Below are 23,838 nucleotides of genomic sequence, written 5' to 3'. Positions count from 1 at the left end.
CGAGCCAACCAGTATTTTTCTCATGTTTTACCTGTTGACTGCGTTCAAACTAATCTGCAGTGCGCTAGATGATTTTAGCCACCGTTAGCCTGCCAAGTGGCATGATGAGTCATATGAAATGCTGACAGGGCATTTTATATGGCTTGTGGGGGTGCTGACAAGAAACTGCACTCTCATGCTAATTTAAGGAAAGGACAGTTATTTTAATTGATTTAGGTTGTTGTGTTGAGTTTAAAATTATTTGCTTATTTTCAGTTGAATTCCCCTGAAAGAACTGCTTCATTTTAACCCAAGTAAATATGAATTTTCATGTTCACTTTCACTTTCATTTTCAGCTGACTTGCTGTGCAATGATTAAAAGGGTTTTGCTGTCTTTTCATTCATTTGAATGACTGAAAGTGTTCAAGAACTTAGAAATTATTTGGAATTAACACCTGTAAAATAAAGGATTATCATCTTTTCCCTGTCTTACAGAGTGGATCTCTGTAACCTTTAAAATTCTTTACATGCTGTCTGTGCCATCTACTTTGAATTTCGGTATAAGTCATACACAAACTTGTAACAGGCAGAATCATCTTGCGCTATGTTGACATTTATCTTGCGCAGCAATGCCAAGATGAACCTGAGAGAACTGCAGTCACAGGCAGCATCAAAGTTTACTGGGTGTAGTTTGGTTCTTGTTTGTTTTTGGACCAACAATTTGTTTTCTAGCACTTTTTAGCTTTAGCTTAGACATTTACACAAATTTGGTCCAAACTATCTGAGGTCATTGGGTATGTTGTATGCGTGTGTTGCCATATTGATCCCTGAGGGAGATAATTCATCTTTTCAGCAGGCGTAGCAGCGTAGGGTCAGGTGCACCATAGTAACCTTGGTGATGTAACAGTGTCACCTCCTTGCTATGGGATATTGCAGGGCAGACACAGGGTGAGACATATCATTTGACATTCCCCTGTTTCCATCATGACTTTGTGAGAACAGTCTCTCCACACAGGAAGCAATCTACAAAACAAGTGAGCATATTGTTTGTCGTTTCAGGGTCTGTGTGTGTGTATGTGCCATGCTCGCAGGCAGTGTTTGGACCCATGCACTACAATACTGTGTTGTAGTTATGAGGCACTTGTGCCAGTGATGACAGATGAGGGCTAAAAGGGTGTAGTTCTACTAACCCCACCCTGAGCTCTGGTTGACCTGCCAACCTGGTCGTCTTACTCTGCCTTTAACTGTGCCGAGGCTCACTCCTTTTGGAGGCTTTGGCTGCATTTTTAATTGGTGTTCAAACTGCATACTGGTTCAGATGCACTGTGAGCAATATAACATGCCTCCCAAGAGGAGATTTATTATATTATCATGAACCAGGTTGCAAGATTAGAGGCTTTAAAACAGAAATATCTTTAAGGATTAGTTTAGCGTTTTGGAAATTAAACAAATGATAGAAGTTATAAAATGTTAATGTCATTTTTCAGTTTTTCCTCTTTCTTTATTTCGCAGTAGATAAACAAAATAAATAAAATAAAACTGTATGAAGGCAGATAAATAATCATGACTCGAACACATTTGGGATCAGACTTTTAATTGGACTTAAATTCACATAAATAACATTGGTTCATATATATTTTGTATATTATACAACTTTATATAATATATATTTCCCCCTATGATTTACATTCCTCTCTGGCTAAAATTATGTCTCATATCTATGCAAACAGAAAGCCTTGCATGAATGCAATGCTGCTCTTTTTGTGCTGTTTATCAAGGTCCAAATGCCAAAAGGAGAGGAGCGTGTTTCTCATGAGTTGTAAAAAATAATTTCCCAAGTAACACAAACAGAAAAGCAAAGAGGAGAATCTATTGCATTGTCTCTAGGGTATTACACTGCACTACAAGGAGTGGGTAGCTATTGAAAATCATTCACTGTATATATTTTACTGTATTGACTTGTGACACAAAGAAAGAAAGAGCACTGCAAACTATCTGATATGCATGGCAATGAACATTTCGTGTCTGAGTGTTCTTGTCATGGTTTATTTTTTTTTTTGCAAAAGAGAAAAAAAAATATGTTTGACACAAGAAACCCCATCATGAAGATAAGGAAAGAGTTACGAACCTGCAGCAAGGTCACATAATCATGCAGTGACCCAGCCAAGCACACTTGCACAGATGAGTTGAGCTTGTCAGTCTGGATCACAAATCAACACAGGGCCGTCTCGAGCCTGTGACTGACATTATTCAACAAGATGGGTGGATATCTGGAAGTCAGGTAACATTCACTAATCTCCCTGACGGAAAGAAATGTTCCCCCTCCCCCAATACCGGAGCTCCTCCTGTGTTACCTGTGACAATCAAGCAATCATGGCTGACCAATCACACAGATGAACACCGCAGGTTGAAAGGTACACGTGGAGGCCACGACACGTATGAGTTTCACTACCTTCCCATAGCTGAAAGTTTTACATCACTGCATCTTTGCTTTAACTCATCAGTAAGTAACCACGATTCGGAGAAAATGATAGAGATCGATGTCTGTAAGCAAATCATAGCCTGTCAGTACAAATGTTACATGACATTCAACATTAACTACATACTGGGTGATGTGTAAAAAGAGTGGAAGTGGCCATGAGGTGTCAGATTATTGATGTCAAATTGAACAAGACGGTACGTAAAACATCTGCTTTTTTAACACAGCCTCAAGTGTCACTTTGTCGCAGTCCCTCACTTCTCTTTCCTGCCCCAGAACCTCCTAAATCTGCATAAACTATGTTACATATTTGATTGTCTGAATCAGAGCTGCTACCTGAAACTGTCACCCACACTACAATTTCGAATCCAAATAAAAAAAAAAACCCCAATGCATCCAGCTACAGCTGTTATTTGAATAGTGATGGGAGACCAAAGGAGTTCGAGGTCAGTTCTGTTGTAAGCAAATGTGTCGGTGAGTCAGTATCTGATGAAAAACAAGGTTTGCTGAGCTACTTAAAATCAGTGAACTGGGGTGGTACCCTACAATGTTTCATGCATTTATCACGACAAGGCCAACTTAAACAAAACATGGCGTGTTTTGCGTCGGTTGTGTGTGTGTGTGTGTGTATGTGTGTGTGTGTGTGTGTGTGTGTGTGTGTGTGTGTGTGTGTGTGTGTGTGTGTGTGTGTGTGTGTGTGTGTGTGTTAACAAATCACAGAGGAAAACACAATCATGCCATGACATTGTGACAGACAGCAAGTTTAAGTGTTAACTCCCTCCTTCCCTGAATAGTCAACAACAGAGTGAACTTTTTTTTTTAAACAGCTATTAGTTTATCATTTCATCATGATAAAAATCGCATAAACATCATCATAATCACATCCCTTTTCTAAACAAGATAAAGTTACTGTATGCTATCGAAAAAGAGCCATGAGGAGGGAAAGTCACTGGCTGTGTTCAAAGCACGGTGAAAACACATTCTCAGCTTTACAGCAGGGGCTTTTGTTGTATTGCAAAGTGCTCTGAGTGACCAGATAAGTGTTAGCAAAATGAAAAAAAAAACCAAAAAACTTTTAACAGTGTTTTATTGCAATAAACTTTATTATGGTTAATATCCTGTAACCATTTCTAAATATGAGTAGAAAATAAGGTGATGATTTTCAGAGGAGTGAACACAACCAGCAGTAGTGCCAGTTGTCGCTTTCCCTCCCCATTGCATCCCTGCCACCTGGCTTCATCTACTTTCATACTCATAGAGGGGAAATAGTGTTAATTAAAAAGTGCATCATGAATATGATGAGATTAATAATAAAAGTAAACCATCTTTTTTTCTCATAAATAACACTTTTCCTCTAATAATCAATAAACCTCTTATTATACAAGTCGAGTAGTCACATGATGCAAATCTACCGTCTCTGATCTTGTTAATATCTGGGACCAACGCTGAGACCTCCTGAAACTTGGAAGCAATACAAACAGGACTGCTGCGTCAAAAATTTAAGCAAAGACCACTTACAGCTGCTGAGGGTACAACACATGAACAGTGACACCGGAAGATTTGTAACGCACACTGTAGTAATGCCTGACACAATGCCCACAGCTAGCATGTATTTGCACTAGCAAGGTGGTAGTGTCTAGCTAGCTCATGCAGTAAAGTGGACTCAAAATCAACACATCCACATTTAAAGGAAGAAAAGAGACATTGCTGCAAACTCCTTTGTTTTCTTGTTGAAAGTTAGATGAGAAGCTCAGTGCCACTCTCATGTTTGTGGCCAGTAGGCAGTTAGCTTAGACACAAAGACTGCAAACAGGGGGAAACAGCTAGCCTTGCTCTGCTCAAACATAAGAAAACATCTCTAAAGATCACAGATTTTCACATTATACCAAGTTTATTCAATCAGAGAAATGTGCTGGAACTTTCAGCCTGGAGACCTTCCAGTCTTTATGCTATGCTAAGCTAACCCGGTGATATTGATCTTCTCATCTAACTCTCAGTAAGAAGGCAAATAACTTAAGTGTGAGTCACTATTTTGTGTCAAATTTGTTTTTTGTCAAATTTAGACCACTTGACATATCACTTAACCTTGATCAGACAAAAGTATGCCTCAGGTGAGACATTATGTAATCTCATTGTTCACATGTTGTAACTTCAAACTGTAAATGAGTGACAACAGCATTCCCTCCTTGGTCTTCTGCCTGGGATCAAATCACAAGGAAAATAAATCAGAAAGGAAGACCTTAAATGGTCAAGAAAACCAGATGTCCAGCCCTGCCCTCAGAGACTCTAGGGCATCCAATGAATTTTAGGTCCCCTGACGTTTGCAGTCAGCAGACCTTGTTTCCATTCACTGATGGACTTGCAAAGCTTTAGGTGGCTACAAACTAACAGGACTGACATTTTTCCAGACTGGTGTGCATATTTCCAACACTTTCTAAATCCATAAGAAAGTAACTGGTCCACTCTTAATGCAGAGGAGAGAGCAGAACTCAGTCAAACTGTCAATGCCTTTCAGTTCCCAATAAACCTTTCAGCCCCTGGGCCTGAGTGGACTCTGCTTGGCCATCGATGGGCCTTTCTCAGTGGCAGGTCTTCATCCCCGTCAAGTATGGTGACTCTTGTCGGCACAGGCCCATCTGCTGCTGATGCTCTTGGAGATCAGAGGCCACACCATCGACAAAGTCGGGGACGGGTAGCCCTGAGAGTATCATGACCGACTTGTTCCAGATCATGAAAGTGGGTACAACAGGCAGGAGGAAGGAGATTTCAAAGGTGTGAATGTGCTGGGAGTTCATGGCATCATAGAAGGACAGTGAATTGTTGTCATAGTCCAGCAGGACACCCAACCGCCTCAGCTGCAGGCTCGCTTCCACCAGCATCTCCTTGCCATCGTGGCGCACCATAAAGTTGTTGTTGCAGCGTGAGAACACCCATGAGGACGAGTTCTTGCCGCTCCATTCGTTTTTTGGGGCTGATTTGTAAGCCACGCCGATGGCATACCTGCAGGGAAGGAACATTTTGGAATGCATTAGTGATCTGAAACTACTGTCCTCCTTAACAACTTGCCTTGCACAGTCAAGCTACCTCATGCTGAGGACACACAAGATAGGCATGGGCCCTTTGGGTCTTTCCTGCATGAAGAGGTCTACTTCAGAGCCAATTAGTGAAAAGAATATAAATAGGGTAAGAGTATACTCTGTGTGTGGTGAGTGTGTGTGTGTGTGTGTTTGCATAACAGCCTAGATTTAAACTCCCTAAAGAAAGATATTTCGGTTTATTAGCTTCCTTGCAGGCTTACATAAAGCAGTCTTGTGCATGTGTGCTTCTTACCATGTGGACGCTCCCAGCAGAACCTCCCAGTAGTGGCAACCGCTGTCAATGAAGACATTACCAGCTGCACCATAGGAGCCCGTTCCGCTGAACCGCTCCGGGGTGTGGCTCTTCTTCAGCGAGCTCTCGTCCTTTTCCATTGTCAGACAGTCGTTGGACAGACGCAGCTTCTTGTGGGCCGTCTTTGGGTCCAGCTTGAAGGGCTGACCTGGAAAGAGATAGAATTTTGTATCTTAAAGGGTATCTTGCTGGGTTTTTGCAGCTAATGTTGCTAATAATGCTAATACTAATAATTAATTAAATAAATAATTAATTAATTTTTCCTGTATTTATTTTTGCACAAACAAAGTTGATATAGCAAACATGTTAGCAGACTGTTGCCTATTAACACTTCCAGTGGAGTAACATAGCATTCATGTTAATGTTTTTGAACTCATTCTCCCTCTGGCTCTGTTTTGGTCTCCACCATCTCCTGAGGGAAATTTCAGACTTTTGAGTAGCTAAATGCTTGACTGTATTCATCAGCTAGTTGCAAACTTTGTCTGTCTGTGGTTTGGTGCTGGGCAGGTAGTGTACAGTGAGTTTATCAGAGCTTCGTCAATTAAAAGAGCCGGCCATTGTGGCTGTAAGTTGTGTTCATGAAAGTGAATCAAAACAATAAAGTTGTTGGCCGTAAAACCACAAGAACGAGCTGAAAGACACTAAAAAGCACGGTGATAATTCTCTCTGAATTACCTTGCACACCTTTCTCAGTAGGCATTATTTGATTGATTGTTAGAACCCCAAATCCTAAAATGGTTTGGTGTTGTGTGTTTCACAAAGTGTTGAACCTCACTCCATCCTTGCTTATGAACAACTGAGCCTTTCGAGGATGCGTCTTTGATAGCCAATCACGACACTATCACCTGTTACCAGTGAACCTGATGAGGTAAAACATTAAATATGTTTCCTATGTGCTGTTTTCAACTGAGTATGTCAAAAACGCTGAGCAAATTATCACATTTTTACACAGTGTCCCAACTTCTTTGGAACTAGGGTTATAAAAATGATCAGTGCAGCTTTAAGCAACACTCGTTTGAAACTGTCTATTTCTAACTGTGTTTTCTTGCTATGTTGCGTTTGGAAAAAGACAGAATATCGCACAAGATCTGAAGGTGAAAGAGCTGCGAGTAAGAGTAAAAATTAGAGCAAGATTTTAACTCAGAGCAGCAACAAAAGAAGAAAATAAATAGAAAGCGGGGTTGAGAAGCACTCACAGAGAACTCACGGGGAGAAACAGAAGAGGAGAATGTTTGAGATACAAGGGTGAGAGTCTAAACTTCAAAGCGTCTCACAGCCTTTGGTGAAAACGTTTCATAACAGAGGAGGAAGCCACCCGGCATTCTCCTCTTTGCCTCCCATCACACAGACTTGAAAATTAGCTGAAGGAAATAGCCTTCACTTCCACTGCAGTAGGTAGCGGTCAGGGCTATTCAGTGGAAATGCTGCTATCCGGTTGCAACAATTCAATTTGCGGTGACACCAGTAATTTGGGTGTAATGGGTGGAAAATTGAGAGGGTAAAACTAGGTGAGTGGCAGAGAGAGAGGAGTTAAGAAGTGAGGAGGAGAGGAGAAGTTGAGGGGATAATATGAGGCACAAAAATCAGCAGAGGATCCCCTCTCTACCTCTCCATGTCTGTGTATGTGTGTGTGGAGGCTTCATGGAGGTCAGCCACGTCCCTTCCAGACCTGACATTTAACTCTGACACCTCTCATCTCATCTCTCAGCCTCCCTGAGCCTCCCACGGCTTAATGAGCGACACAATGAGGACCTCCTCCCGTCTCTCTATCTGTCCTTTCCTTCATCTCTCTTCCCCCATTCTCTCATTCTCATCCCCTCTATCCTCTCTCCTCTCTCACACACTCCCCTCCAATAATCCGCGTGGTGAGTGTGTGTTACCGCGTGTGGATAGGAGACGACGAGGCCAATGTGCTGCTGGCAGCCAATTACATTAATGCGCTCTCTTCTTTGAACTGCTTATCGCTGCCAGCGCAGCCATTTCCAAACACTGGGGCTCTGTCATGCCTTTCCAGGGGATGACTCCTGAGAGCCCGGGCTGGGCCTGAGGTTGGGGGAGGGGATGACACACGTGATGGTAGAGGACAAGAAGACACACACGGAGCATCAGCTCTGGCCTCCACACAAGCAGACATACAGTAAGTGGCCAAGTGGAAATGTTTTGAACCGGCGCCAGCAGGATTCTTGTAAATGGAAAAGTCATGCATAATAAGCTTGGGTTTAAGTGGATGAAGGAATTCTTCGTATGCGAGAATAAATGTGTAGGTCACTCCAAATGAAAGTGAATTTGGAGGTTTGCACACGCGAACTGGCAGGTGTGCCACTAAAAGAACTGTTGCACTCGGTTGGCAGGCTGGCAAAGAGAACCACTTTTCCCACAACCTCCAATGCATCATTGTCTGCATCTGCTCACTGCTGTCATGTGATGTCGTGAACTCGCATTGACTTCCTGATTTGAGGAACGTGCAAGCTGTGTACACCCAAGATGAGTCACAAACTCATCAGCGGTCGAAAGTGTTGAACTGAAAAGTCCAGAGTGAAGGATTTAGGGGGATTTATGGAAAGAAATGGAATATATATTCATAAGTATGTTTTCATTCGTGTATAATCACCTGAAAATAAGCACAGTTGTGTTTTTGATACCTTGGAATGAGGTCGTTATATCTGTAGAGGGAGAGTGTCCTCTTCCTCAGCTGGAGCTACTAGCTACTTTACAGATTCAGATTTTACAAACAAAACATATGGTCAGCCAGTCCAGTATGATTTTAGGATAAACCCAATTCCAAAACAGTTGGGATGCAGAGTAAAACACAAATACATTTTAACCTGTATTTTAAATAAAGTTTTATTTCTGTCTTACACAGCATCCTAGCTTTTTTGGAATTGGGATTGTTTAAAGAGTGAGAGGGTCGACATTGGGAGGAGGCCGGGCTGGTTGGATGGGTTGAACAGGACTTTCAAACCAATAATCAACGTTTGATGGTTTTAAGGAAGTCATTATTTTAAACAATACCAGCCTGACCAAATAGTTTTGGTGCCTAAACCGAACCAAACTGCCACCTGAAATGTTTCTCAGTAAGCTTTATTTTGAAAGTCTGACAGGACATTGCGTATTTAGCATTGCTAACATGTCTGCAGAATGAGAATATTTGTGAATATGCTGCAACTGATATACTTAAGTTTGAAAGCCACAAAAATTAGGAAAATTAGTGTCCATGTACACGACTTCATTTGATGAACTTTTGTGAGACTGTGTTGGATCAGCTGCAGCATGGAAATACTGCTCTCATGTAAAAGCATCAAGAATATTAAAACATTATATTATACAGTACATAATACTATGGAAGAGGTAATTCTGCATTCATTTTGATAGTTCAGTACACTTTGCTGCTAATTCATCTGCACCGAAGTCTGATGCAGGCTTTTCACTTGTAATTATATGTAAAGTTTATTCTCCATTATCTTGTTTTTAGTGAGGAATCTGATTACTTCCTCCACCATTGAATATCATTCATGTTGCAGAGTTGCCATGAAATTCACAGACCTGTCGCAGTTAGTACAGTAGTATTGCTAGTGCCACTCAGAACATGCCTAAATTAGTTTTATTCTGGAGTGCTACACTGCCGGCCTCGAGGCTTAAAAGAACCAGCGTGTGGTGTAAAATATCAGCAAGAACACCAATTCAAAATCTCTCTCTCACACACACATATTAAATGCATGTTAAATAAAAAAAAAAACAACAACACGCACATACATGTGCAATCTCACAACAGGTCAGAATAATGGAGTAATGGAGTTTATCCCACAGACTGGATTTCTCAGCAGTGTCTGTGATTAGTCTGCTCCCACTTTGTGATACAGACGTAATTAAAGATGTTTCCAACTGTCTGCTGCGGTGATATCTGCGCTCTGTTTGACTGCCTTGGAGCCGTGCATTGTTACGAACTGGGAAGACTTTAATGGAAACTTGTCGAACACACAGAAAAGAAGCAGTATCAAGGGAATAAAAGAGGAGAGGAATAAAAGGAGCTACTGTTGGGAGAGCATTTATAAAAAGCAATTTCATTCCAACTTCATTTGGCCGGGTCCTTGTTGAAATAGTGGGATAGCATCTGGGTAATCGACTTTATTTCAATTCAGTCAATTTCACTCACGCTTCTTTTTTTTTTTTCTTTAACCCCCCTGGCTCACATTTTTGCTAAAGGATAGATTGAACTGCCTCCGTAATGAGGGAGATTAAAAAAAAAAAACCCATTTTACTGCATAACTAAACAATTACTGCAGTATAAACAGCAGCATCGGGGACACGGAGAGCTCTCCAGACACACCAGAGGTCCAACACAACCTTATATCTTTTCACATCATTCCTTGTCTTTAAAATGCATGGCTGTACCTGGTTTCTAATTGACAGATCCATGTGTAATGTCGTATGCAATCCAACAACCCAACTACGCTCATGAGCCCGCTAAAACACTAGATTTACACTGGTGAGATTAAAGTTGCATCAATCGTGTAACATGGCTGGGGACGCCCGGTCGCACAGCAGTCGTGTGGGGCGCATAGCAGGTATTCCTGGCAATGCTAGTTCATGTGTATCGCATCTCATCTTCTCATCTCTTGCTGGGCAGTTTTTGGCTCTTTGCGCTCGACTTTTACAAAAACCGTCTTGGTGTAGTGAAGAGCAAAGACTAGCAGACGTCACTGATGTTCTCCAGCTTCACCCTTTAATGAACTTGGCGGAGTCTTCAGAGACAAGTGCTGGAAAAATATTTTTCAGCCGAGCTTCTGGTTCTGCATAGAATATCGTGATTAAGAGGACATTTTTTGAATAGAACGTTTCTGTGATGGTGGTCTGGAGTAAAAACATGGGAAATAGTCACTTGGTTGTGTGTGTAACATGGAATCATTCATTAAAACTCAGGTCTCTTAACGATACAAGTCTTCTTTACTTCTGCATCAGAGCACACGCACTTCCTGTGCTGCAGAAGTGTTAATGTTTTAATGTTAAATATCGGCTCTAATTGGCTTGTTCTCTGCTCTCCATCGCGAAAATATGACTTCATTTTTGCATTAATGAGCACAGAGCAACATTAGAACAGGGTGTTGCTGCCTCATATTCTGCTAATGAGAAAAACTGATTAGATTGTGGGATTGCACATGTGCTGGGTGGCAGTTCTAATAAAGCAAACATATTTATAGCACAGTCAGGTCCAAAAATACAATACGTTCCTGATACCCTAACCTGGCTGGTGCACACAGCCCCAAGCCTCCTGGTTCCTAAAGACGAGTAAACCTATAAAAACAACTGCCAAAGACTCTTAAAATTCATTTAAAAACTGACACTCATAGAGACCAGGAGTAAATAATGCATTTGTTGGGGACAACAGTGGAGGTGCATGGGGCAGAGGAATAAGACTGATATTCCCTGCATGGGCGAAACTTTTTAGTAAGGTACATTAATTCATGTTTTTAGTATTTTCATATGATTTGTTGATTAAAATGAAAAATATAGAATGTTGCCGACCTCATCCTTCAAGAGAGATTGTATTTTATAGCAATTCCCGCTGCTTGCTGATTACTCAATGTGCATTTATTCTGATATCAAAAAGGTGCTGCTCCACCCAATTTTACACGAATCTACTGCAACCTTTCTGTCCTTGAAACAGATGTATTTAAGACCAGTTTGTCTTCAGTTTTTATTTCTTGGATACTTCTTCCATCATTTTTTGGCCTTAATTTGACAAAGACAGACAGACAGAGACAGACAGGAAATATGGGAGAGAACAAAGACAGTGATGTTTAACAAAGGTCTCCCCGCTGGAATCAAACCTAGGACATTGTAATCACACAGCAGGCATCATATACCACTGTTCCCCTTGTCTCCTTCCCTTCCCCTCTTTCTCTTCTTCTACTCCCAACACTCCTCTCTCCTCTCATCCCCTCCTCCCTCATCTCCTCTCCACCTCCTTCTGTTTACTTAAGGGGCTGTGTGGCAGCTTGAGGCCTGTCATCAGAGATGCATCCTGGGTAAATATTATTGCAGGTTCTTTAAGAGACAGTAAAGAGGTACACGTACCCTGCGGCACCTTGACATGTGATATTTTCAGCCTTGATTTTAACGGCTGACTGAAGGCATGGATGTACTGTACACACACACACACACACACACACACACACACACACACACACACACACACACACACACACACACACACTGTGGGGTGTTTGCTGACTTCACACACACAATATGGACGCCCAGAATAATCTACCAGCAGGATGACGAACATCATAAAGTCAACAGTCCAGTGTTTGACTGTCAGCACAGTAGCTGCCTAAAGGAAGGCCAGTATGCATTCAGATTAGCTTTTGTTTTCACACAAACGCTATGCTCACTCACAATGGAGCCCGGTCTTCACTTGTAAACAAAGAGCTGCGGCATAAAGACGCATTTAAGCCTGGATTTACGCCCTTCTTCACACCTCCCAGCAGCTCTGTACTACAAAATGACAGAAGTGGATGTTGATGTTTGGAGGCTTTGCTCGATGGGATGAGTGCAGATGTCAAAGCAGGAGGCTGGACTCTCACTGCAGCTTGCCAGTGGAAGTACAAATCTGAAGTCTTTTCTTTTTCTTGCCTTTTTCTGCTTCTCCTCCACCACATTTCAGAGGGAAATATCGTACTTTTCCATACAAAACATGAAAAAATATGTTACATTATAAATGAGACTAGCCAACAGTATATGCTGTACAGCTGTAACTATTAGTTGTTTACTTGTAACAGAATATTCTTACAGTGTGGTATTGCCACTGCAGCTGGTCATACGCACACAATCGAACCTCAGCCGTGCAGCTTCTCGCCTGTCAGCGAGGAGTGGGGGAATATAATGGGGAAACTAAGGTTTAACCAGAGCTGGCTCCTTTCCAAATGCACCATTTCACATTAATAAAATCAGGTAGATTAATCATGTTTTACTTTCCTATAAAATGCCATTTTATAACCTTTCAGGAAAGGAAATATCAGTGCACACGAGAATGCAACAAGTTAAAAAAAAATTCCACATCAGCAGCCTTAAAAAAAAAAAAAAAAACAAGTTAAAAAAGGTTGTTCTTGGCGCGGGTACAGGCTGAATTTTTAGCTGAGGAAATCACATCTTGCAGTTGACCTCCACCTGCGCATGCAATCAAATCAGACACCATGAACAGTACAGACTGCTTTCTCTGACAGACTCCCTGCAGTCTGGAATACTAAGCTTAGAGAACACCGGTACAGAAACACACTGCATGATAATACTAAGACCGCTGTAACAATCTGTGGCCTACATATAGTAAGCAGCTGATAGCATTCAAGTCTATATCTGAACCCTTTCCTCTGTCCTAAATTAACAAACTGCTTTCCTCCTCTACCGCAACTTTGTTTCTGGTTGGTGTGAATTCATTACTGAGACAGACAGCCAATTAAAAAGCATAAACAGAGCACAGTCTAATAAAAGCTGTCTGAATTAATGTGGGTTCTTGTTCTGTCAGCCGACACTCTAATAAGTTGTGACCAAACTCAGATGCAACCTTAATACAATTTCATGCTTATGAATGCCTAAAAATATGGTGCTTTAAACACAAATATAATGATTATTATGTTGTCAGCCAGAAGATGCGGCTTTGACTTTTTAATGTTAAAATGACTGGATACATGCTTGGATTTGAATTAATTAGATAGGCTTCATTATTTTTGTTTTTCATACGAGGAAAATGTAGGAATATTTAAAAGGGGTGGAAAACTGATGTCAGTGAGAGAAAAAAAAAACTGCTTTTATTCTGCATTTTATAGCAATATCTCGCCCATTGACTTAAAATTTAGAAACTGTAACTGGTCAGGCAAAATGCAATTTAGCCCATCTGTGTGCATCGCCCAGGCCTGAACTGTATTAATGGGTAAAAAGCAGTGGATTGAGGGCACTCATGTCTGCAGACACTCATCCCTGCAAAGAGCTATTTGGTGTCTTCTATTCACTCAACACTCTGCCTCTCTCACTCTCAATCTGTCACTTTTCATCTACTTTCATACTCTCTCTCTCTCTCAGCAGAAGACAGTTGTGTAGAAACCTGGTCGCAGTTGCAAATGCAGAGGTACGGTCATAGCAGTAAAAACACACATACGCATGCATGCACACTCTCTTCTTAACTGCCATCCTCTTTGTCATACTTAATTCATACCTGTTTCAAGAGGCTGTGAGTTACTTCGCATGTTAGCCGTGAGCATCTAACAGTGATACGTCTACACTATACACTGAAGCATTAGTGCCACTGTTCACTCTGAGCCACTCAGGGTTCGATGAGTGGTTTCATTGGAGTGAGATCGGAGTGACCTAAAAAGCCCGTAAAAGCTTTAAGACTTCACAACATGATTTTAAATGTTGTTTCCATCAAGTCAACTGAATTGCACAAGAAAGGACTTCAGCAGAGGTGTGAAGCTATTAAAAGGGCAATCCACCGACTTAGCATTAGCACCCAATAGCACTGCTGCACCCAGAGTGGACAAAAAGAATCAAAATCGATGCCACAGGATCAGAGAGATGATTTCTACACATTCGTCTTCCTTGTAAAACCTGGTGCCTGCATTACCCATAATGCACAATTAAGTCCAAGATGTGGATGTGTTATGCTGTAGTCGCTAACGTAGCCTCAAGCCGTTAGCCGGGAGCAGAGATGATGAGTAGGCTGCAGAGGTCTGGTAAGCTCACTAATTTTAACTCTACACCCACAGATTTTGTTCAGTTTCGAACTTGTAGTCTTCAGCTGTGACACGGACTCATGTGACATCGCTTGAGGCGATTTGGTACTGTATTGCATTTTTCACATATGCAGTAGTTCTCCCCAAGGCCTGTAAAATCCCCTTTAATGCCATGATATGTTCATCATATACCTTCATTTTTCATGATTTCTTAAATAGACTGCATGTTATTTGGACACTGATTGATAAAAAGAAAATATTTAAACCACTTCTCAAGGTCCTCTGGGTTAATTTGGCTCTCTCTTCTGCTTTGAAATTTAATAAACTCCACATGACTGGCTGCATTTGACCTTTTCTCACACATTTGAACAAATAGCTTCAAGCTAAAGCTATTCCAGGTGTCTTCAAGGCGATGAAGAGTGGGGTCCTTGAAGGCAAAAGCTATAGCAGCAAAACATTGCCTTGTTTCTTCTTTTCTTCCCTCTAGCAGACAAACATACACATGTACATACCCACAAATATGTATACAAACTCTGAGGCTTGTACATCTGCGTGGGGTTACAGTAAGTATGTCTGGCCAGTCCTTTGCCATGAGACCAAACGTTGTGACATCTTGAGATGAAAAGCGTTACCTCTGGGATGAATCGACAGATGGCATAAAGATTGAAGAAAGGGCACCAGAAGACAAGATCATATGCCATAGCCAGGGGTAACAGAGGACGGCGTGCCAAGAGAGGGGTTATAGAGGGACATGGAGGAGGAAAACAGCGAGTCTGAGGCCCAGAAAAGGCATTGCGTAAGAGAACAGACTTTAACAATGCTTCTTGAAGTCCCAGAGAAAAAAAAAACAAGCCAGTGTTGAAATTGCTTCATTTCTTTCCATCATGCAGTTCCTGCAAACTTTCTCTCAGTATTTCTTAAGCAGAGCTGGACCTGCGTGTTGTGATTCAGGTGTATGTCATGCATGGCGTTTTGGAAGCTGTTGGCAGTCGATTCAGTCGTTTAGGTACGTGGACGTGTTGGATTTATACTGTGAAATCGCCGCACTGTATGTTCTCAAGTTCCAGTGCAGAAATTTACATTACACATTTGAAAAAACGACTGACGCTGTTTACGGCATTCAAATTTGTTTTACATACATACAGTACAGCATTTTGGCTGTACTTAGGAGTTACTCCTTTGAACAGACAGGGTTGTGATGCATGACTTTCCAGTATCTGTGCAACTTGTCACTGCGTTCCTTGCTTTGCAAGCCTCTGCCTGAAATATGATGAGCTTAGGCTAAAAGCCTCCAGAGCCTCTCATCTTAAAAAATGTGACAGCTAAACCCTCCAATCTAGCCACAGACAGAAAGAGAGACTTCAAGTGCGAGGAAAGAACTTGTGGTTCCCAGCTCAAAAGCTTGCTGCTGCTCGTACGGCAGCGGAGTCGGGAGAGAAAACTAATAAGCCTGTCAAAGTGAGATATTTGTGATCAGTTTTGTTGCGACCCATTTTAATCCAACAACACTGCTCGGCGTCACACGAACAGATGAGTGAGGCGCTTCAGTCTGAATACCCATTCCTCTGAGCGGGAGGGGAGTGTGGGAGATAAGAGAAAGAAAGGGGGACAAAGACGTATGAGCAGACTGACAGACACATGCACAAACACACACGATGCAGGTGCCATGATGAAAACCACAAAACCTCAATCACGGATTAAAAAAATCCGTATTGTTTTTTGTTATTTTGATGGCTTGTCTACACCATTACAGCAGAGAGAAACGCTGGTTGCCAATCACAAGCTCAGAATCTCAACCAAACTTAGCTGTGGGTGGACAAGCTCTCCCCCATGATGGCGCTGGGTGCCAGAGAAGAGGAGGAAAGACAGACAAGTGGGAGTGGAAGAGGAGGGGGATTATCTTAAAGAACTGTAGTACACCAACACTGGATGTTACTTACTGTGCTAATATACTATACTGACTAACATGCATGGTCTTAGGTAGAAGACAGGCGAATTTCAGGTTGCTGTGGACTTATGTTGAGATTCTGCTGACCAACCATGACCTAGAGATCACAGTTAACTATTACTAACTGATTTTTACCAAAGGCATCATGTTGGGAAATGTAACCACTGTTTTTCCACTTAGTTACCTTTGGTTTTTCTTTTCTCCTTTATACACTATTTCCTTCCTCTGTATGCTTTGCAAACACAAATGTACTTACATGTCTTCCTAATAAAGCAAATATTTCTCAAATTCTAGAGGTCAGTAAAGCCGATAAAGCCTCAATCAACTGAACCAAAGCAACAGACAGAGACCGAGGGAGACAGAAGTGAGATGGACGATGAAAAAATGACACCTATACACACTCATCCCACTTATCTGTGTCGAGGGAGGACATTATAAATTGAAGTGCTACTGAGTGTTATTTATATTGTGCCCAGTACGAGTCATGAGCATCAGTGACAGCGAGCTGACTGCCGGCTCCAGATACGCTGCGCTTCACCTCCAAACGCTCTGCAGCTGCATGTCGCTGCCACGTCGCACCGAGGCAGCAATCCACTCTACTGCCATAAGAAAAGAGTTTAAGTACTTACATGCTTCATGTCCCACAGGCAGACTATGTCTAGAAAATAGATTTTGAATTGGGAGGGGTGCAGAGATTCAGATGCGAGGGCCCGGTGATATTTGATGGATAAAGGTTTCATTTCAAAGAGCCAGATGGTGCCAAATGTATTTGGCAGTATCAATACAGTGGAGAAGAGGGGCAGAGCTCTCTTTAGAGGCCCCCTAATGCTATTAACTATAAAATACTTTAATTGGTAATATGAACACATAAAGGGGACAAACGCCTAAGTGTGCCTCCTGTGTCCTTTTAGCGTGGAACATTCTGCTTCAGGTCATTTAAGGAGGGAACATATTCCCTCCAGGTAGCAACACTTTTAAGAACAACTGGTTGCTACAATCTTGCTGTCACCTCTCAAAATTAAATAGAGAAAATAGACTGAGACTAACAATATGGACTCTATTACATACGCATTAGAGCAGGAAACGTCACTTCAAGAGAGTGAAGGCTACAAACAATTTGATCCTTTAACGGCTTAATATCAGCTCTGGAACTCCAGCAGGTACTAGGGTTTAATCAAACTTTGTCTCATTGAACATTAAGCACATCAGCAGCTGTGCAGGCTGCAAAAACTGATGTTTTTTTGGCCACTTGAGGGAAAGGGAAGTTCATAGGTAGCAAACAGTTGCAACATCCCAGCAGTAATGGAGCGACATTATCAGTCATTTGGAGTCATGTTTGTGTCCATCTGGCTGATGTTTAATCCAATGTTCCCTCTCTTTTAGCTCTGGCTTTGGTCTCTACCAGCTCATGAACTCAAATATCGGACTCTTTAGCTGCTAAATGCTCCACTGTGTTTGGTGCTGTAGATGCTTTAAGCAACACGGAACACTTTTCCAGCCACAAATAGGTGGCTGGGACAACTGTGAAGTCTTATTTCTCTTATCTGAACTGAAAACTCGTAAAAAACGTCTTAATATTTTGCACTCACAGAGTTCATGTTCGGACAGTGACTGGTTCAAATGTGGGATCGTCTGTGCTCTGTCATTAGTCCTGAAGCTGGAGCTGACAGCTCGAGGTTATTATTGTTTAGATGAGGACACCCACAGGGCTTTTATAAGGAAATGCATGCTAAAATAGTAACATATAGGGACGCCCTGGTGTGTGTGGGTCTAGGTTGGTCGTTCCACTTGTCCCACATCTGCTAATAAGTTGCATTATTATAAGATTCTGGTAAGGTGGCAAATCAGATGCTGTCAGGAAGCGGTGCCTCCGCCCGGACCTGCCTCCTGCTCAACAGCGCAGTGAGAGAGAGGCTGTATGTTTGTGTGAGCGACAGATCATCCCCTGACGACTGCAGTTTCCCCTCACACCTATTTCGCCCAGCAGTGTATCCAGATTACAGTTAATCCTAAACGCCACAGCCAGACTCCTGACAGCAGCTAAGAGCAGTTGGCATATCAACTCCATTTTAGCTTCACTGCACTACTGCTGCAATTTAAGACTGATTTTAAAATTTTATTGGGCACCCTCGAGGCATATCCTAAATTAGCTATATCGCTGAGGATTTAACCCTTTCTGCGCCTCAGCCTGAGATCCTGCTGAGGAATATTCAGGCACATTAAAAAACACCTCCTCTTTTACACGAACAAGGATCTGTTTGTTATGCTCTGCGTCTGTACCTTTTCTTTGTTAATATGCATATTGGGTTCACTGTAACGTGACATGCACCAAGCAGCTTCAGTGTTTATTTACTTATATTTGTTCACATTTGCTTTATTTAGTTGCTTTCTTTCTTATTTGTATTGACTGCGTATGGTTCCAGGGAAGGAGAGGCATATGAAAGAAAAACTGAGTTCAAGGACAGGAGAGGACTCCGCAGCAGAGACAAGGCAAAGAAAGAAAGAAAAAGAGACAGAAACGGGGCACAGAAAGTGTCAATTAAACAGCTACTTAAAGAGCAGTACTGTATATGCGCCGGGAACAAGGCGAGTGTGACTATCGAAGAAGAAAAGAGGCCAAAAACTCACTGCTAAACAAGAAACTGAGTAACCTAGCTGAGACAGATAGAGAGAGAGGCGAAAACAAACAGAAAAGAGAAGTAAGCGATAAATGGGGAATGTAAAACTGCCTATTAATATTCTCCACTTGTTCTCGTGCAACATACCACAAAAACTAAGTCTCTTCAGTCTGAGGCAAACAGACTGGATTCTTCTAAAAGCCAAGCAGCAGAGGTGCTGGCGTTTGAAGAGGTGCAGGTTTAATCCCTGTAACATCTGCAGTGGTACGAGCGGATCCAGAAGTGAAGCTTTTCTACAACACTGTACAAGCTGGCCGGTGTGCAGGAGAAGGAAATTAAGGGGAAGCTCGTATGTGCACTGTTCATTGAACTCTGTCACGAGCGCATCATGAGCTCGAGCGCACTTTTGGCACTGACGCTTTTTCACATCATTTGATTTAAGTCAATGCGGCCTTTTGGTCAAAGCTCCCACATTAGGCTCATTCTCAGGCTCATTCTTGTGTTTTAGGTGTCTACTGGAAAATGTTTACATGCATTCATGTTCAAAAAGCATTATTTTTCTCATGCTGTTCAATGTTGCAACACCTCTATTCACCCTCTGTCAGAAACACACCGTCTTTCTTTCAGGCCCCCTCCTGAAAAGTAGTATCAAGAGTTTCAAAAGTAAGTAAGTAAGTAAGTAAGTACTCACTGTGCAGTAAAATGGTCCCTGTTAGCGTTTTACTAATATATATGATGTATTTGGATTCATGCTGCTGCTGCAGTAATGTGTATGTTACATTTTACTGCTGTAGATGTATGAAGCTGAGCTCTTTTTAACCACTTTATTTACTGCTGGGTAGTTCCATCTACGGGCTGCACTTGCTTCACAGCAAGGTCGCCAGTTCGATCCCCCGGGTCAGGCAAACTGTGTGAAGTTTGCATGTTCTTCCCATGCATGCGTGGGTTCTCTCCGGGAACTCTGGCTTCCTCCCACAGACCAAAAACATGCTCATTAGGTTAATTGGTGACTCTAAATTGTCCTCAGGTGTGAGTGTGAGCGTGATGGTTGTTTGTTTGTATATGTTGCCCTGCGATCGACTGGCGACTGGTCCAGGGTCGCCTGTTGACAGCTGGGATAGGCTCCAGCCCCCCCGCAAACCCGGAAAGGGATAGTCGGGTATAGACAATGGATGGATGGATAGTTCCATCTACAGCAGCGTCGCTGTCCTGTGAGAAGCACGTATCTCTGCAGAGTCGACTTTCAGCTCAGAGAAAACAGCCTGCTTTCAGCTTTGTGACAATGTGTTTTCCAGCTAATCCAAGAGGGTTTAGATAGTTTATTTAGCTTAAGAAGTATAATTTGTGTCCTCAAGCAATGAAGGAACACTTGATCCTTCAGTTTATCAGAAAAATTAAAAATCTAAATGTAGAAACACAAGGTTTTCATTGGGCAGGGAGGGTACGAAAAAGTGTGATGTGAAAAACAACCAAAGCTGTCAGACAAATGTAGTGGTTTGTCTCTGAGTTGTGCTGCGTAATATAGAAATACACAAGTCCAAGTACCTTGAATTTGTACTTTAGTGCACATATTTATTATTTGTATTCCACCACTGCTGACTGGAAACAACTCACATCTGAGAAAGAAAGTTTCTATCTAGACCCTCTGCTGTCATTGTGGACGATGCAAATGCCGAACTGGCAGCTTCCTGACTCAAAGACATCGAACACTGGACAACAGCACACCTTCTGTGAAGCATGACGCGACTAAACAGACACGGCTAAAAGTCATACGTATCACAGACTAGAAGCTCTCATGGAACACGCAGTGAAATGTTTCTGAGTGTCTGTGACAGAATCTGTCGAGCTCTCCTGCCGCTTACGTCTGGTTCCTCCCGTTCACACCTTGTCGCCTTCGGACGGAAACGTAAACAGTCATTGCTGGAAACTAAAAGCAATGCATAAATATTTCCTTTCCTGATCACAAAACTCATCTAAATGAGTTCCAAATCTGCTACTTATCCCCCCGAGACGCTTTGAACAATGACATTCTGTAACCGATGCTGCACAGACGATACAGAAAGAAGAACACGTTTAAGTCATATTAAATATCAACAACGAAGTTAACAAGGCTTGTAAATATTCATAGAAAAGCAGGCGGAAGTGTCACACGAGCCTTCACTTACTGTTGGTTTTCAGGCGAGCTGGCTCACTGTTGCGGCTTCCTGCCTGGTTGATAGCCTTGACAAAGAAGATGTAACGGGTGCCACTCTGCAAGCCGTGCACTGTGTAGTGGTTCTGCTTGATGTTCGGTACGATCATCCAACTGTCTGCCGAGTTGTACAAACCTGGCAGATCCACAGAAACACACACACACACAGAGACACACACACACATAGCATGAGTAACCAAGTTCTGTTGATGTTTTCAGGGCTACAGTGAGTCCTGCTGAGACTCTTCAAGAGAGCAAAAACAATTCTCCCCTCAAATCTGACCAGAGCAGTATGTTATTTTTTTCTCCAAACCTCGGGTGAGTCATCGCACAGGGAGAAACTCCAGAGATCATACAGTACTCTGTGTTATGCAACATTTATGTGCACATACCGATCCATCCCATTACCTTTCCGACAGGTTATCGTGGCATGCTGCCCTTAGGCGATGCTGTGTGTTCACTAAGCTGAATCTATAACCCATTAAGAGCGAGGTGCTCACACAATATGGCAGGTGAATGTGTGTAGTGAGCGCCTGAGGGCGAAAGAGTGTGATAGCCTTTTATGTTCAAATGTATGGAAACGTGGGCAATACCAACATGACCCCACTTGGTGGTTGCTTTGATTGGAAGCGGCTTGCGGTGGAGGGTTAGTAATGGCTGGGTTAGCTCTGCAGTTACCTGCCTCTAAACACACTCTTTTCAGCCTCTCAGCTGCAGCCGGCTGTGGAGGATGAAAAGGAAATCTCAGCTCAGGGTTGAGGCGAACCTCGGCTACGGGGGGGGGGGGGGGGGTTGTCCTTTCGCGTGAAATAACGGTGATGAATTAACACGTTAACATGACTGCAGCTCATGCCCTGACATATGTTTTTAATGAGAGGGTGAAGCGTGTTTCCCTGATTTTAGCGCACATGCTTCAGCGCAAGGTCAGAGGTGTGAATTAAAGATGTCAGCAGAAGGACAGCTGTTTACTTGAATCAGGTATTGCAAAATTTGACAGTTAGCTACAGGAAGTGTGCAGCTACTGCACTTATGCTTCTGGCTGATGTGTGAAAAAAACAAACATGGTGTGAAATTGGCCACTTCGAGTACACTGGCTGCGTTTTGCACACTTTATTGACATTGTCATTGAGGACTGCTGAAGAGAACTGATGAATATTTCTTAGAAGCAGTGTATGTAGCACCTCTAACCATAGCAAATATGCTAGTTTGCGTAACAACAGATGAAATGATTGAGTATTACTTGCACTACTAGTTAAACCTTTAACTCCAGGTCACAGTATGAGTAAAACCGCCATGACGTTCAAAGAGCCACTGACCGCCAGGCTTTACATTTCTCTCACCTGTCTACAAAATTCTGAACACATTCCAGTGAGCCCTCTCCAAAACAAACAAAGCATCTTGTTTAGCGGCACTAGAGCTGAGGTTAATGTTTGTGGAGTTGAAGGTAGAATAACAATCGTTTTCATTGTCTTGCCTTCCCTCCCGCTGCAGGATTGCAGGGAAATAAAACTCCTGAACGGCACAGAGCTCTCGGGGCATGCCTGCCTTGTCCCTTCTGGTGAGGATGCGTCGTGAATTATTGAACAAGATGGCAACAGCATGCATAAGTAATAGCCGGGAGTCTGCTTGTAAATATAAATACTTCACAGGACGCAAATAAGGCCTTTAAAAGTGAGGCGGCTTTAAGAATGAATGAGGGGAGGGGACTCTTAAAGTTAGAGTGAAGGCTGCGTCTTGACATATCTGCCGACTTCCACAAGCTTTTCTCAGACAAAGAAAACACTGTGGAGGGCTTTCATCTGCCGTTAAGATGAGAGAGACCCAAAAAATGAGGGAGTTCTTCTTTATACCTCGCATGGGCACGATCCATTTTGTATGCAGACAGCCAGCACATTCATCTGCATTTTGTTTCAGCCCGGTCTTACAAATACGCATCTACTGTCAACAATGAAATCCTGTCGCTGTTTTCCTCGCAAAAAGCAAGTGCGATGTTCGACTGAGACAGCTGTCCCTTGTCGCGCTGGAAATTATGCCTCCCACCTGTCGTTTCAGCCGCATCCTGTAGAAATTAGGGAGGCTTCAGTGTTATGTGGGCTTTCAAAAAGAGATACAGGGGAAAGACGAGGGAGAAGGACCTCACGCTGCTTTCCATTTTTAAAGCTTTTGATCTCCGTAGCACCTCTCCCTTTTCGCTAAATCAAATTAGGTCAGTACACGGCAGTACGCTATCGCTACTTTTGCCGTTGTAAAGGGGCTTTCTGACACTAGCCAAGCTGCTTTGGAGAGCACTGCGACTTCAAAGTGCGGAGCAGTAACTGAATGTGCCATCGTAAGAAAGGGAGAGGAAAAGGAAACGGGGAGGAAATAGATTGGCTTGTGTCTTGTATCCAGACATCAAGTGTGTGTGTGTGTGTGTGTGTGCGTGCGTGTGTGTGTGCGCATCTTGCTCAGACTCAGAAGCAAACAGGTGAAAGTGGAAAGGGAAAAACAAAGTATCCTGGAAATGG

At 42.5% G+C, this 23,838-nt stretch overlaps 1 protein-coding gene across 3 annotated transcripts in view; it reads right to left on the bottom strand.

Annotated features, from left to right (window-relative positions):
• Nucleotides 1–2,216: 2,216 nt before the first annotated feature.
• Nucleotides 2,217–23,838, bottom strand: part of mid2 (midline 2) — a 147,391-nt gene continuing 125,769 nt past the window's right edge. For all 3 annotated transcript variants that reach the window (XM_070962633.1, XM_070962634.1, XM_070962632.1), the window contains 3 exons: nt 21,306–21,467; nt 5,789–5,996; nt 2,217–5,458 (listed from right to left, as the gene is read on the bottom strand). In XM_070962633.1, the coding sequence (XP_070818734.1) occupies nt 5,038–5,458; nt 5,789–5,996; nt 21,306–21,467 (791 nt within the window). In that variant the 3' untranslated portion in view covers nt 2,217–5,037. The remainder of the gene's footprint in view (nt 5,459–5,788; nt 5,997–21,305; nt 21,468–23,838) is intronic.

The sequence above is a fragment of the Chaetodon trifascialis genome, chromosome 5 (assembly GCF_039877785.1).
Source record: "Chaetodon trifascialis isolate fChaTrf1 chromosome 5, fChaTrf1.hap1, whole genome shotgun sequence".
NCBI lineage: Eukaryota > Metazoa > Chordata > Actinopteri > Chaetodontiformes > Chaetodontidae > Chaetodon > Chaetodon trifascialis.
This window is presented reverse-complemented; position numbering and strand designations above follow the sequence as displayed.